The sequence below is a fragment of the Diospyros lotus genome, chromosome 5 (genome assembly GCF_014633365.1).
Source record: "Diospyros lotus cultivar Yz01 chromosome 5, ASM1463336v1, whole genome shotgun sequence".
NCBI lineage: Eukaryota > Viridiplantae > Streptophyta > Magnoliopsida > Ericales > Ebenaceae > Diospyros > Diospyros lotus.
The window spans coordinates 29,011,410-29,027,505 of NC_068342.1; the positions used below are offsets into that span (position 1 = coordinate 29,011,410).

Sequence of the window (16,096 nt, forward strand, 5' to 3'; positions counted from 1 at the left end):
AATCACTCTTAGCAGTGAGTAGGGCATTTTTTGGCCAAATTCCTACGTTTAGACCACTTTTTGGGCCATTTTGTGTTTTCTTGGTGTGTTTATGTGATTTTTCCTTGTGTGTTTTGTTTTGTTTTTGTTCTTGTTGATACTTAATTCATGACCAGATCATCTAAGGGTGACTTAATTGATTTAGATCCAGAAATTGATAGAACCCTTAGGCGACAAGCAAGAGAACTTAGATCCCAAGATAGGGCAGTGACTAATAGTGTCTTTCCCATTGTTTCTGATACTGTGTTTGAGTTCCAACCTAAATTGATCAATATGGCCGCCAATGAAAACAATGGCAATGAGAATAGGAATAATGGGAATAATGCTAACAGAAGTATTAGAGAATTGGCTGCCCCTGATGTGCATTATCAACCCTTGTGTATTCAGTATCCCCAATTGGAGGCAAACTTTGAACTGAAATCTGGATTGATACATTTGCTTCCTAAGTTTCATGGTCTTGCAGGTGAAGATCCACACAAGCATTTGAAGGAGTTTCATGTTGTATGCTCCACCATGAGGCCGCAAGGGGTTGATGAAGAACAAATCAAGCTAAGGGCATTCCCTTTCTCTCTTGATGGAGCTTCCAAAGACTAGTTGTATTACTTACCACCTGCTGCTATTACCAATTGGGATGGCCTGAGGAGAATATTTCTGGAGAAGTTCTTCCCTGCTTCCAGAACAGCAGCCATCCGGAAGGACATTTGTGGCATTCGACAGATAGATGGAGAAACCTTGCATGAGTATTGGGAGAGATTCAAAAAGCTGTGTGCTAGTTGCCCTCATCATCAGATAAGTGACCAGCTCCTCATTCAATATTTTTATGAAGGCTTACTCCCCATGGACAGGTACTTAGTGGATGCTGCATCTGGAGGAGCCTTAGTGGAAAAGACACCAGCTGCAGCCCGGGACTTAATTTCAAAGATGGCTCAAAATGCACAACAATTTGGTACCAGGTTGAACACTCCCATCAAGACTGTCAATGAGGTTGGTTTTTCTGCACCTATGGACCAAAGGAGAATAGAAAATAAGCTGGAGGAGCTTACTTCAATGGTTCACCAGTTAGCCCTTGATCGAAACCAGCCCCAGCAGGTATGTGGCATTTGTTCATTATCTTCACATGTAACTGATCAGTGCCCACAACTGCAGGATAACACAGAATCATGCAATGGAATCTTCCTTGGAAGACCGTTTCAACACCAGCCACAACAGAGTAGATATGATCCCTATGCTCCCACCTACAATCTGGGCTGGAGAGACCATCCCAACTTCAGATATGGGGGTGCCTCAACTCAACCATTCCAACAGAGATTCAATGCACCAGGTCAAAGTAATGCCACACCAATGAAGCAACAAGCACAGACATTACCAAAGATCGAACCGAGCTTGAATGACATAGTGCAGCAATTGGCTGCCAATACTCTCAAATTCCAACAACGGACTGACACCACCATACAGAATTTGGAGACACAGATTGGGCAGTTAGCAACTAACATAAATGAGCTGAGGAGTCAAGGTTCGGGTCAGCTACCTCACAGCCAATATCCAATCAAAAGGGAAATGTGAGTGCGATCATGCTGCGTAGTGGTAAAGAAGTGAATGCTCCAGAGAAGGCACAAGAAGAAACTGGTATAACAGAAGAATCGCAGCCCCTCTCAATTCAAAGGGCCAAGCAGCATATCAACAATGATCAGGATAAGGTAGAACACCCCTACAACAATCCATTACCTTTTCCCCATAGAGCCACTCAAAACAAGAAGAGGGCAGAAGCTGAGTTGGATAAGGAGATCATTGAGACTTTCCAGAAGGTCGAAGTCATTATACCACTCTTGGAGGCCATCAGACAGATTCCCAAGTATGCCAAGTTTCTTGACTTAGACACAAACAGGTTGCTGCCTTCAATCCAACAATCACCTGCCTTGGAGTGCAAACCCTTACCTGACAACCTCAAGTATGCTTACTTGGAGGAGGGAGAGAAGTTGCCAATGCTCAATTGTTGGAAATGTATGCCCTAAAGACACGTTTTGTTTAATTTATGGCAATGATGTTTCTTTTAGTCAGTTTATGGCACATATATCATTTGCATTTTATTGTTGGAAAAGTGTCCATGCTATTAAGTAAGTGATTCATGTGATGGGTCGTTCTTCACAGTTAGGCATGAATCATGGGTACTTAATAAGCAAGAAAATATTACTCTTGTTCTTTTGATAGAACTGGGCATTCTATCATGATAAGATCATTGTGCAATAGATCCTAATGGAGGATGGCTTGCCTTAGTCAGTAAACAGTCCGTTTACTCCAATTGTACAAGCGCATTTGGAATGCCTAGAGTGGACCTGTGATAGAAGCTAATGACAAAGTACTAATTATCATGGAGCTAGTCTATCACTGCTACTACGTGGACGAGTACTCTAATACTTGAGTATTAGTTGGTGGTCTAGTGAACTTAGAGCTATATTCTTAGATTCACTGTAGGTGAGGTCTATCAAAGATCAATAACCTTTTGAGTTGGGAGTATGGTTTCTAATTAGCCAAGACAGACTGATACAAGATAGTTTCTGTGATTCACCCCCTTGTGATTGTCCAAGAATAATCAAATAATCCAGGGCCCTGGGAACGTGACTTAAGAGTGTGTGCTTCTGGGTAGCTCCCAGTGATAAGCAAGTACATTCGAGTAGTCACGGATTATTGGACTAGTGATCTAAGGATGGTAGAAATCATTTAGAGAGGTGTTAGTACATTATTCCTTTCTAAATGATGGGTGTTACGCAGAGGGGTATTTTTGTCATTACACTAGTAGGTCAAAGACATTGCATATGCAAAATTATTCGTGGGGTCAGTGTTACCATATGGTGATAGTTGGAACACTTAGAATGACAAAATATAGCTACTAGGTAGCAGGGATATTTTGGTCATTTTAGTAGCCGTGAATAATTTGTCTTTTGGTCCCCGGGGTAGCTCGATATAACTCATGTATTATTTAATACATTTGGCTTGTTGGGTGAATTACATAAAGAGAGAATTATTTTATTCAGAATAGTCCATAATTAATTGGGCTAGAATAAAACAATAGTTCATTAGTTTTAATTAATTAATTGGGCTAACCCAATTAGAAAATTAATTAAATGAACTTGGCCCACTAGGGTTTGGCCCACTAGGGTTTTAACCCTAAGATCCTCCCTATATATATTCTCTCTTTGTGAGTTTTTCATCTAGGGGTTTTATTTTACTCTTCTTCACCGAAAGAGAGGCCACGAGTTCGAGTCATACTTCGGAAGATCGAAAGAGAGCCTTTAAGTTCTGATGCGAAGGAGCCGAAGGATTGCAGGACAGCCGTCGTCTCCACCACGAGAAGAAGCTCCCGCCCATCCTCCGCCTGTCGCCTCATTCCGTCCGATAATCCGAAGGAAAAGTAAGTTTCCTAGATTCTAATCAATACGAGGAAAGTTTTTTTTTTAAAACTGCTTCCGTTGCATGCTATGTATCCTCGTTTATGGATCCTTCATCATAGCCAACAACCTCCACCCTGATCAAGAGAAGAGATTGCTGGACCTACTCAGGAGGAACAAACGAGCAATAGGCTGGACCTTGGCAGACATACCAGTGCAGGTTATCCCCAAGGAGACAGGTTTCACAGTGGTAGCTAATGAAAGAAATGAGCTAGTACCCATGAGAGTGCAGAACAGCTGGAGGGTCTGCATCGACTATAGGAAGCTCAACCAAGGAACCAAAAAGGATCACTTTCCGCTTCCATTCATCGACCAAATGTTGGAGAGGTTAGCAGGTAAATCTCATTATTGTTTTCTTGATGGCTTCTCTGGATATTTTCAAATTTACATAGCACCGGAGGATCAGGAGAAGACCACCTTCACTTGTCCTTTTGGCACTTTTGCCTACCGAAGGATGCCATTTAGCCTATGTAATGCTCCAGGTACGTTCCAGCGATGCATGATGAGTTTATTTTCTGAATTTCTTGAGCATTGTATGGAAGTATTCATGGATGACTTTTCTGTTTATGGCACCTCATTTGATGACTGCTTGGTTAGCTTGGGTAAAGTTTTGGAAAGGTGTGTTGAGAAAAACCTTGTTTTGAATTATGAAAAATGTCACTTCATGGTTGAGCAGGGCATAGTCTTAGGTCATGTGATCTCCAAACAAGGTATAGCAGTCGATAGTGCCAAGGTGGATGTCATTGCTTCTTTACCTTACCCCACGTCTGTGCGGGAAGTTCGCTCTTTCCTTGGCCATGCAGGGTTTTACAGGAGATTCATCCAAGACTTCAGTAAGATTGCAATTCCATTATCCCACCTCCTCCAAAAGGATGTGGATTTCAAGTTTGACAAACAATGCAAGCAAGCCTTCGAGGAACTTAAGAGGCGATTGACTTCTCCACCGATCATCCAGCCACCAAACTGGGAGTTACCCTTCGAGCTCATGTGTGATGCTTCCAACTTTGCAGTAGGCGCCGTTCTCTCTCAGCGAATGAATAAGAAGTCGCATGTCATTGCCTACGCCTCACGTACCCTGGACAGTGCTCAAGCCAATTACACCACGACTGAAAAAGAGCTCTTAGCCATTGTCTTTGCTTTAGATAAATTTCGATCATACTTATTGGGATCTAAAGTTATTGTGTTTTCTGATCATGCAGCCCTGAAATTCCTTCTGAAGAAGCCCGATACAAAACCTAGGCTTATCCGGTGGATGCTGCTACTCAGGAATTTGATATTGAGATCAAAGACAAAAGTGGAGTTGAAAACTTGGTCGCCGACCACCTAAGCCGGATACTTGCTTCTCCTGACTCGTCTGACATGGATCATTCCCCTATCAGAGATAATTTTCCAGATGAGTTACTTTATCACTTACATGGTACTGAACCTTGGTATGCTGACATGGTAAACTTTCTAGTTGCTTCTGAATTACCTGCACATTTTAAGAAAGCACAATTAAATAAATTTAAGAGTGAAGCTAAGTACTATGTATGGGATGATCCATATTTGTGGCGCTTGTGTAGTGACCAAGTCCTTAGGAGGTGTGTCCCTGATCATGAATTTGCATCTGTCCTACATTTCTGTCACACTCTTGCATGTGGTGGTCATTTTGGTCCGCAACGTACTGCTAGAAAGGTCTTAGATGCCGGGTTATATTTGCCATCCCTTTTTAGAGATGCATATGGATTCTGTAAGAACTGTACACGTTGCCAACACACAAGTTCAATTTCACGCAGAAATGAAATGCCTCAGAAACCTTTATTATTTTGTGAGATATTTGATGTATGGGGCATTGATTTCATGGGTCCTTTTCCTGTCTCTTTTGGTTTTGTGTACATTCTTTTGGCTGTGGATTATGTTTCGAAATGGGTGGAAGCTAAAGTCACCCGGACTGATGATTCTTCTGTGGTTGCAGATTTTGTTAGATCTCATATTTTCTGCAGGTTTGGCATTCCTAGGGCCATCATCAGTGATCAAGGATCCCACTTCTGTAACAGAACGATGCAATCCATGCTCCGAAAGTATGAAGTTTTACATAAAGTGGCGACGCCCTACCATCCACAGACCAATGGGCAGGCTGAGGTTTCAAACAAAGATATCAAGCAGATTCTAGAGAAGACAGTCCAGCCCAACAGGAAAGACTGGAGCCAAAGGTTGGAAGATGCACTTTGGGCCTACCGCATAGCTTACAAGACCCTGATTGGCCTGTCCCCATATCGACTGGTCTTTGGAAAAGCATGTCATCTGCCGGTAGAGATCGAGCATAAGGCCTATTGGGCGGTGAAGCAATGCAACATGGACATGAAAGAAGCTGGTTCCCAGCGGAAGCTTCAACTGCAAGAACTTGAGGAATTGAGGTTAGAGGCATATGAGAACTCCAGGATATACAAGGAAAAGACCAAAGCTGCACACGAAAAATTGATTGCCAAGAAGGAATTCAACATTGGCAATAAAGTCCTCCTCTACAATTCACGCCTAAAGCTGATGCCTGGTAAGTTGCGTTCTAGATGGGTTGGTCCTTTTGTGGTTACTCATGTTTTTCCCTATGGTGCAGTTGAGATCATGAACGAGTCAACTACGAAGAAATTCACAGTTAATGGGCAGAGGCTTAAACATTTCTATGAGAGCTTTACAGAACACACAGTGGAGGAGCTATCTCTCTTAGACCTTCCTCCGACTTGATACCACCAGGCTGTTTCTCTCTCCTTACTTTTCTTACTTGTCCTATACCTGATTCTTGCTGCATGCTTACATTGAGGACAATGTAATGTTTGAGTGTGGGAGGGAGTTTTCGAATAGATGTTTCTTTTCAAAAAAAAAAATATTTTTGGCAAAATGAGGCAAATTGAGTTTGAAAAAAATTGGCATGATTAGAAAGTCAATCTTATCTTTTTGGGCTCTCAAGTAAATTGGCAATGAATTTGGCTTGGTGGGTTGATTGAGGTAGTCTTTGTGAGGATATTTGTGCATGTTCTTTCTTATGATATGCGTGCTTTCACTAATTATGGGTATCACTCCAGAGCTTGTTTTGAATCTTTATTGAAGCTATCAATGCTCGTGCATGTGAAAAGATGATTAAGGCATTCTTTCATTTTACTCGCAATAAAAAAAAAAAAAAAATCTTTCCCCTTCTTTAGGTTGAAGAACATTCATTGCATCCCTTGATTATGGCAACATATTAAGCAAGTCCTTTGGAATCAAAAAGAAAAATAGATAGAAAGGCCAAAGGCGAAGGTGAGATGGAGCGTAAAACGCACTCACCAAAGTGAGATGGAGCGTAAAACGCACTCACAAAGGTTGGGATGGAGCGTAAAACGCACCCACCATTCAAAAAAAAAAAAAAAAGTTCTATTTTCTGCTTGCTTAATAGTTCTTCATTGATCTTGGATTGTCTTGAAAGTTTTCTTCCTAAGGTTTACTTTACTTTTCATTGCTATCTTCCTATCCTTTTCAGAGCCATGAATAAAAGTCCTTTTGATTTGCATGCAAAAAGCATTGAGAGTGGAGATTTAGAAGATGAGCATATCTGGTAGTGGAATTGTGATTGAGTGGAGTGAGGCATAGCATTTGAGGAACTTGAGAGCATATTCTTATTCTATGAGGGTCTGCTTATTTTGACTCGTCTTGCCAAGTAAAATTGCCATGCTACTTGTTTGTCTGAGAAGTGTAAGAAAGATGATCTTTGAGTGTTGAATTCCTATAAAACTTGCCGTGCCTCTCATTTTGCATTCTTCGCATCCTTTTTGTTTGAAAGAGTGAATGTTAGCATTTAGTGTTTTGCCCAGGAGTGCAAAAGTCTAAGTGTGGGGGAATTTGATAGAGCGCATATTTTCATATTATTTAGCCCTCATACTTAGTCTTTTTGCACATTAGTTGTGTCATTTTATTAATCTTGATTTTGTTTTATTTTATTTTATAGGAATTGGGCTTCACACTATTTTATCTTATCTTGGACAGATTAGGGCTTCCTGGGTCATGAGGAATTTTGATGGCAAGAAGGGAAACAAGGAGATTGGAGACAAAGAAGCAAAAGTGTGCTCACAGATTTGACCTTCTATGATTCTTTCGAGTTTTTGGCCAAGTTATAATCCCAGAACGTGAATGATGTCTTCATAGATATTGTAGAGGACTTCTTGGGATTCCTAGAATGGTATGATTTGTCCAAATCCGAGTTCGTTTGGGCCTCCAAATATTGCTTCAAGTTAGGGCCGAAAAGCTGGGCCAAATCCTAATTGGATTAGAATTCTGCACAAATATGGAATCTTTAAAAGGCCATAACTTGAGCGTCCGATATCCAAATCAAGTTATTTAAAAGCCCAAATTCATCTAATCTTCCTGATATACAATTTTTATGAAGGGGCCAAAGCCCAGAGCGCACTTTATCCTATTCGAAATTGGCTGTGAAGTTGCGGTAACCTAGGGTTTCCTCCCTAAGCTCTATTTAAGCACATTAAGTGGCCGATTTTGGGGGTGGCCGATTTTGGAAGAACTCTCATGATTTCAACCAAGAAGATGGAAGGCTAATTCGTTTGTGATTCGCTACATTCTCATACCTCTTACCCGGTTTGAGTCTCGGTTATATTGTTGAATCCGGTTTGGAACTCGATTTTCATGTTTTAATTGATGATTCTGTTTCTTTCCTTCTATAAGTTTATGTATGTTTCTTTTATGCGATTGTGTGAATGAATGCATGATCTTTGGATGATTTTAATTGATGTACTTGGTTGAGGCTTTGATTAGAAAGAAATGGTATATTTATATGAGCGATTGCTCGATTGGATTTAATCTTTTACGGTTGTAGAAGAGTTTTTCAAATCAAAAGAAAATCAAACCAAAACAGATTGTTATCATAAATGAGACAAGGATTACCGTGGTAAGGAGGTAGGGTTTGTAGCGGGTTACGTTTTACTTCATCGTTGTTTCATTCTTGAACATTTATATTTCAGTTTTCATCACAACCCCCCCCCCCGTTTAGTCTTGTTTTGACAGATCCGTTTGAGGTTCGTTGGGAGACGACTTTGGTTGCACCCTTATTGCAAATCCGAATCTATATTTCATCTAATCTAATCTATCGTTGTTCGACAGCACCGATCACCATGTATGGAGGTTGCTTGAACAAAGAGTTATCATCATCTTAGTAGTATATTTAATGGTTAAGATCCAAGCTATTTGAGCTTTTAGTTACATCAAAGAAAGCTATATGGTGAATCAGTTGGGTTTGGCACCAGATTTGTCTTGACCCAAGACCTCTCCATATCCAGATTATAGTAATATTGCATTTAGTTTGATCTAATCTTATTGTCTTATTAATCAAGAGAACTAGTGTGGTTATCTCCTTCCATGAGTAATCTCCCTGTGAATCGACTCAGTCTTTCCCGAAAAAAAAAATGTAAATTTTCTGCTACAATCACACTCGTGCACTGGCGAGTCTAAACGCGTCACCCTTTCTGTGAACATAAATAGTTGCTAAATAAGTTGAGTTAATCCAAAAAGAATACAAAAAATGACAAATGCAGGGTGAGTGATGCAGCACTCATCAGCATATGGAGGCAGGCGATTGCTAATGGGATTTGTCGACCTCCGGTGTGAGGTGAACATCTTATGTGATCAGTGCTACTTGTGGTTATATGAACCTCTGTCTAGAGGACACTTGATTGAAAAGTGTATCCATTGTTAGAAGGAGTTCCGACGTGTTATCTCGACCATACCACACTAAATCTTGGCATAGTTATCAAGTTAGTGAGCTTGATCAGTCCATGGCTCTCACTCGATCGGGATGTTAGTCAATAGAGGGATTATAGTACATGAGAATCGAAAGCCCAAATAGGTTCTCATTGAAATATGACTTCATTACTAGTAGGATTACTCTGACATAATGCTAGTTGTCACTTAAGGTCTTTTGGGGTACTTTGGGGAGATGGAGAGATCCTTCTTGTACACCAAAATGTTTGGTCGACGTTAAAGAGTTTGACGTGTCACGATTGCTACTTTGTGGTGAACCTAGAAAGTCACAGACATATCCAAGTGTGGTTGACTAAACGATATAAAGCTATAATTGATGATGATCATTAATGATGACACCGCTAAGAGTTAATGGACCAGGTTTGAATTTAATTAAAGTAACTGTCAAGAGTTGGAAGGCATGCCATTAAGAGGTAATAGGGGCCTTGGTTTCATAATGAGATGGTGAAAGGGTCATTAAGAGTTAATGACGAGCCTAGATGCGATTTGGAGAAACTTGGTGCAAAAAAGCAAAAACGATTGATTGGCCTTGGAGGTTGTCAACCATCTAGGTGGTTGAAACCAGTTGATAGATTGAGGAATTTGTTGATCGGTAATGTGAATCAGTCGATAATTTTCTTTGAACTATCAACTATTTCCAACAGCGAGGGTTGTGATTTGGCATGATTTCTTTATCGTTTCTGTAACTGATTGGATGATGCCTGGCTTAAGGATGATGACAAGAGGACGACATGCTTTCTTGGTGCTCTTCGGCTGTCTCTCCTCTCTTTCTAGCCATTTTTCCAATTATTGGGTGTTTAGGGTTTTGGGTGTCTATATTTAAAGGAAATAAGAGAAGAACAAGGTAGATGTTATGCATTTTGGTTGTAGCAATTGTTGCTACATTTCTCTCAACCATTGCTCTTCTTCTTCTCCAATTTTCAAAGACCCAAAGCCCATTCCATTGCTCCTTTGTTTATTCCATTGCTCCAAGTAGGAAATAACTGTGGAGTCCACTGCGAAAGCTAAATATGTTGCGGCATGAAATGCTGCAAAGGAGGCTGTTTGGATCAGAAAGTTCATTATTGAATTGAAGGTGGTTCCATCCATTGAGTTGCCGATATCTTTACATTGCGACAACAATGGGGCTATTACACAAACCAAGGAACCCAAGTCTCACCAGAAATCTAAGCACATCAAGTGACGATTCCATTTGATTCGAGAGATCATAGCACATGGAGACGTGCATCTGTAGAAGATTGCAGACCCATTAACTAAAGCACTATCACAGAGTCATCTTAATCTCAATCTTGAGAAGATGGGTATTAAATACCATGTGACGATGTAATGAGGACATGTAACTTGTTAATTAGCATTAGTGCAAGTGGAAGATTATTAGTGTTAGTGCCTTAATGCTAGATTTAGATGGCATCTAGCAATTGTTATTATGGGACTAATGATGTAATCTTACAAATATAATAAAATATGTTTTCATATTTTAAGCTCATATCTTCATTCATATCTTTACAATTTATATATATGAATGTGCCCTTAGATAAATTGATGATAGTCTTATTCTTAAGTGTTAAGAATATGTGACCAAGATTTTTAGATCAAGAATTTTATAAAGGTATTCCCAATCCTTAGATTTCTCAGAGAGGGCTATGATTATCAATTACGGACAGGCCCATGAGTTACTACCTTTGATTAGTGTGAGAGGGTCCTAGTATGGTTTCGTTTTAGGGTCTGAAGGCATCTCAGGCATGGATTGACTTGGTCTTCCACACGTAAGGAGGTAGGCCGGTCACTCGAAGATGTTGGTTGCTTGTGGGAGATCATCCGAACAGCAAAGAGGCAAGGCATCACATTGGACAACCGACATCGACCTTCCCGAAAGGTATACCGATAAAACCCCTTATGGCATGGTTTTATTTTAAAGCATATGGATGAGTTATATCGAGTCTTACAATGATCATTTTTGCTTCCACTTTGCACTTCTTTGATGTATGTTTTGGTTTTGAAAAATGTTTTAAAACCTATAGATCCACTTGTGGTTGGCTTTTGGCCTCGGACCACACTTGTCTTTCAATATATTCTTGGAATAACCCCGTGATTTTGAGTCTTACAATACCAATCAAGTGTGCAAGTTTAAGAGATCCATTTATGGTCTTAAGCAAGGCTCGAGATCTTGGAACACTCATTTTGATAGTAACATCAAAGAGTTTGATTTCATTAGAAATGCGGATGAGCATTGTATATACAAGAAAGTTAGTGGGAGCATACAAGCTTTCTTGATCTTGTATGTGGATGACATCCTCTTAATGGGGAACCATGTTGGCATGTTGATGTCAATAAAACATTGGTTGTCCAATAAATTCTCCATGAAGGATCTGGGAGATATGACTTATATCTTGAGAATCCGTGTCTATAGAGATAGAGTGAGGAGATTAGTAGGTCTCTCCTAGAGTTTGTACACATAAAAGATGCTAAAGAGGTTTAACATGGAGAATTCCAAGAAGGGTTTTATACCTTTTAGGTAAGGAGTTCATTACTCTAAGGGCATGTCTCCCAAGATACCCAAAGAGATATAGCATATGGAGAAGATTCCCTATGCCTCGGTTGTTGGGAGTCTGATGTATGCTATGCTATGTACTAGAGCTGATATTGCATATGTTGTGAGTGTCATGAGCAGGTATCAGCCCAATCTAGATTTGGAACACTAGACAACAGTAAAGTGTATCTTTAAGTACTTGAGAATGATTAAGGATTTGTTACTAGTGAATGGAGAGGGTGATCTTTGTGTTGATGGGTTCACATATTCATATTTCTAATCTGATATGGATGATAGAGAGTCTAGATTTGGGTTTGTGTTTATCTATTTAAAGAGGCAGTTAGCTAGAAGAGTTTCATGTAGGAAATAACTGCAGACTCCACTACGGAAGCCAAATATGTTGCAACATGCGATGTTGCAAAGGAGGCTGTTTGGATGAGAAAATTCATTGTTGAATTGGAAGTGGTTTCGTCCATTGAGTTGTTAATATTTTTATTTTACAGCAACAATGAGGGCTATTGCACAGGCTAGGGAACCCAGGTCTCACTAGAAATTCAAACACATAGAGTGGTGCTTCCATCTAATTCAAGAGATTGTGGCACATAGAGAGGTGCATATGCAAAAGATCGTGTCATTGGAGAATTTTGCGGACCCACTGACCAAAGCACTATCACAGGCTCACCTTGATTACCACTTGGAAATAATGTGTATTAGATACCAAGTGACTCTGTAATAGGTACCTGTAAGCTGTGAATCAACATTAGTACAAGTGGGAGATTGTTAGTGTTAGTGCCCTTAATGCTCTATTTAGATGACATCTAGCAGTTATATTTTGGGACCAATGATGTAAATCTTGTAATATAATAAAATATGTTTTCATACTTTAGGGTCATATCTTCATTCATACATCTCCAATCAATACATATGAATGAGCCCTTAGATTTCCTACTGAAAGTCTTTTCTTAAGTGTTAAGAATATGCATGAGAAAGACTTTGGGATTAATGACTTCTTAAATTGATTAACAGTCCTTAGGTTTCTTAGAAAATGACTATGATTAATCAATTACGGATTGGCACATGGGTTACTACATTCGATTAGTATGAGATACTATTAATAAATGATGGTGAGTCGCATGTCATGATCTATAAGATGGATATAATAGACATGTGGGTGAATGTTAGTTGAACATCCACTGAATGTGACGCAAGTGATAGATCACATGGTTGAGAGGATATATGATTTTTCACTAGCTTTGATTATGATATTGGTCCTTAGACTAGAGGTAACACAATTATCTTATATGTTGATACATAAGATTTGTCGTTGCTAAGAATCACCCGATTTTTGAGGTGGGAGATGCACTATGTGATCTCTATGTAGTAACGTATGGAGACAGGTGATTACATGAGATAAGTATCCTATGCGATCAATGGTGGTTGCGATTATATAAACCCTTGGTCAGGGTGCACTTGATTGGAAAGTTGTTTCTAATGTCAGAGGGAGTTCTGATGTGTCATATCGATCACACCATGCTAGATCTTGGCATAATTATCAAGTTAGTGACTTTGATCAGTCTATGACTCTCACTCGATTGGGATGTTAGTCGATGGAAGGATTATAGTACATGGGAATCGAAAGCTCAAATAGGTTTTCTTGAAGTATGACTTTATTATTAGTAGGATCGCCTTGACATAATGCTAGTTGTCACTCAAGGTCTTTCAGGGTGCATCGAGGAGATGGAGAGATCCTCGTTGTAGAACAAAGTGTTTGGTTAGTGTCAAAGTGTTTGACATGTCTCGATTGCTACTTAGTAGTGAATTTAGAAGGTCACACACATATCTGAGTGTAATGGTTAACTAAGTGATGAAACACTATAATTGTCATTTGTTGAGTTTCATGTCCTGAATGTTTTGATGATAACTGCATTATGCCAAAACTTTAATGTCCTCTTATATTATATTCTCTTAAGCTTATTAATATGCTTTGTATTATTTAGAATATTGATTAAGGATATGTTAAGGTTGTCTTGATTATGTGTAAGGTCAAGTATTATCTTTTAGTATGATATGCCTTGTTTTATCCTTATTTAGAATATTGCTTAAGGATAGGTTAATATATGTTGAGGTTGCCTTGAGAATATATAAGGAACCTTGATAGGTTTGATTTATCTAATTAATGCTCTCATATGTGCTAAAATTGTTTTAGCCATAAGTTGTATGTTTGTATCTTTTATGTTTCTCTTTAGGGTCATCCTAAAGATAATGCATGAGTGCTTTGTGGAGGCTCATGATATTTTAATTTCTATGACAACATTACTCAAAGTTTTAGAGTAATGTATTCTATATTTCATATTTGATGTTTAAGTGCTAGACATCAAGATTGTTAAATAAATGATCATACACTCAAGTGATAGTACTTTAGTTTTGATTTGTAGAAATTAAGTTACTTTATCCTTCAAGTTAAGGTTATGGTAATACCCTTACTATGTGTTAGTTGTGTTTAAGCTTGTTTTGTTTCTTATTTGTCAATATGCTTGATATGTTAATAAGTTGCTCTAGGATTCCAAGTGATATTCCATATATCCTCGTGACACTTAGAGTAAGCTTAAGATTGGGGAATATCTTAAGCACTCAAAATTTGTGGAAGCAATTTTCTTAATTCTAAGAGCAATATGCTTTATTTGATGTATAAGTATCTATTATCTATGCTCTTAAGTAGTTGTATAGGAAAGTGATTCTAAGCTCTAATTCATAGAGTATACATTGCCTATGTGATATTTGATATTAGCTAGTTGAATGTTGGTTGCCTTGATTAGATTTAAGCTTGTTGATTTCAGGCAACATTTTGTAAAGCTGTTGAAAATCCATCTTCTCTCCCTTAGTCGAGTGATGGTTAATCACTTGAATAAGAATGTAGATGCAATTCAATGGTGCTATCTTAAAGCATTAAGATATAGTCAATATATTTCTTGAAATGTTGTATGTTCCAAGCAATACTTCATAATGTTGCTCATGTTTAGGTTGAATGTATTTGAGTAATAGAATTCTAAAATTTCTATCTGTCAAGAATTACTCAAAGTATGCATTGCTAGAAATTGTGTATATATCTTAGATATGATTTATTTGTCTTATGTATACTCTTGTCTTGATAAATATAGATGAAATATCATGATAATCAAGCTAGGGCATCTTTGTGATATATGTTGTATTTTGAATATCATATAGTGTGCTTAATATATGTGTAATGTTCTATATATTTTAAGTAAATGTAAGTCACTTGACTTATGAATATTTCATGTGAGTATGTTTCATAAAGTTATCATGATACATCTTTATGTTACATGCTCTAATGTATAAGCCTTTTAGAATGATTCTCATCTGAATCTAGAAAAAGAAAGTCTTTTAAGTTGAGCAACTCATATTGTTTTTGAAGTATTACCCAATAAGGGTTGAATTGGGTGTTTTGGATAATTTTACAAATACTGAAAATATCTTTAGAAATTTATGATGTAGTAAAGTTATTTGATGAAATCAATTTTCTAAAACTACAACCAAGTGCAACAATGAATAAAATAAACATGAATGCATGCGTAGCTTAAAGGGTTTTTCATAAAAGGTAATTTGAGAAAGCTTACGATACATGCTAACTTTATATATGAAAACACTTATATGAGAAAGTAAGCATTTTAGAAAAATGTTCAGAAACCATTTTTGTGAAAAGAGAAATACCAACAAAATATTTTTAGAATGCTAGAGATCCATTTGAAATACATGAAGTGAAAACATGCATTTAGAGTTTACGTGAACCGTTTAGATGAAAGCTTTTTGAATATGTAATAAAACAACATTTGAAACACTTTTCATGCAAAGAATGGAAACTGAAATTGTAACAACCCGTTAGGGGGTCTAAGCGTTTTCAAGTATTTTATTTTGGCTTCAAAAAATTTTGCTTTAATTAATTGAGGGTTGAAAATATTCTCCTTTGTTTATTAGAATAAAGAGTAAGTGGAAATAAGAATTTAGTAGCCTATTTAAGTGGGATCCAATGATGTGGGGAAAGTCCAAATAAATTGGGCCATTGTGATGTGTTCAAAATTTTTAATTATATTATGAATTGGTTTGGATTATGATAATTTAATTGGGTTAATGAGTTGGGCCATGGAATGGCCCACGGTATGGGCTGAGCCCAATTGAGAAATGGGATTTGAAATTCTTAAAAGAAAATCATAATAAAATAAATTGGCCATCAAATGTCAATAGTGCCCTTGGTCTTCCTTTTAACCATTGTAAAGGTGAAGGG

General features: G+C 38.2%; 1 protein-coding gene across 1 annotated transcript in view; it reads left to right on the plus strand.

Annotated features, from left to right (window-relative positions):
- Positions 1 to 16,096, plus strand: part of LOC127802183 (uncharacterized) — a 100,839-nt gene that overhangs the window by 12,962 nt on the left and 71,781 nt on the right. Inside the window, 3 exon segments of the mRNA XM_052337889.1 lie at positions 4,708 to 4,744; positions 4,747 to 5,093; positions 5,220 to 5,978. Coding sequence (XP_052193849.1) covers positions 4,708 to 4,744; positions 4,747 to 5,093; positions 5,220 to 5,978 — 1,143 coding nt within the window.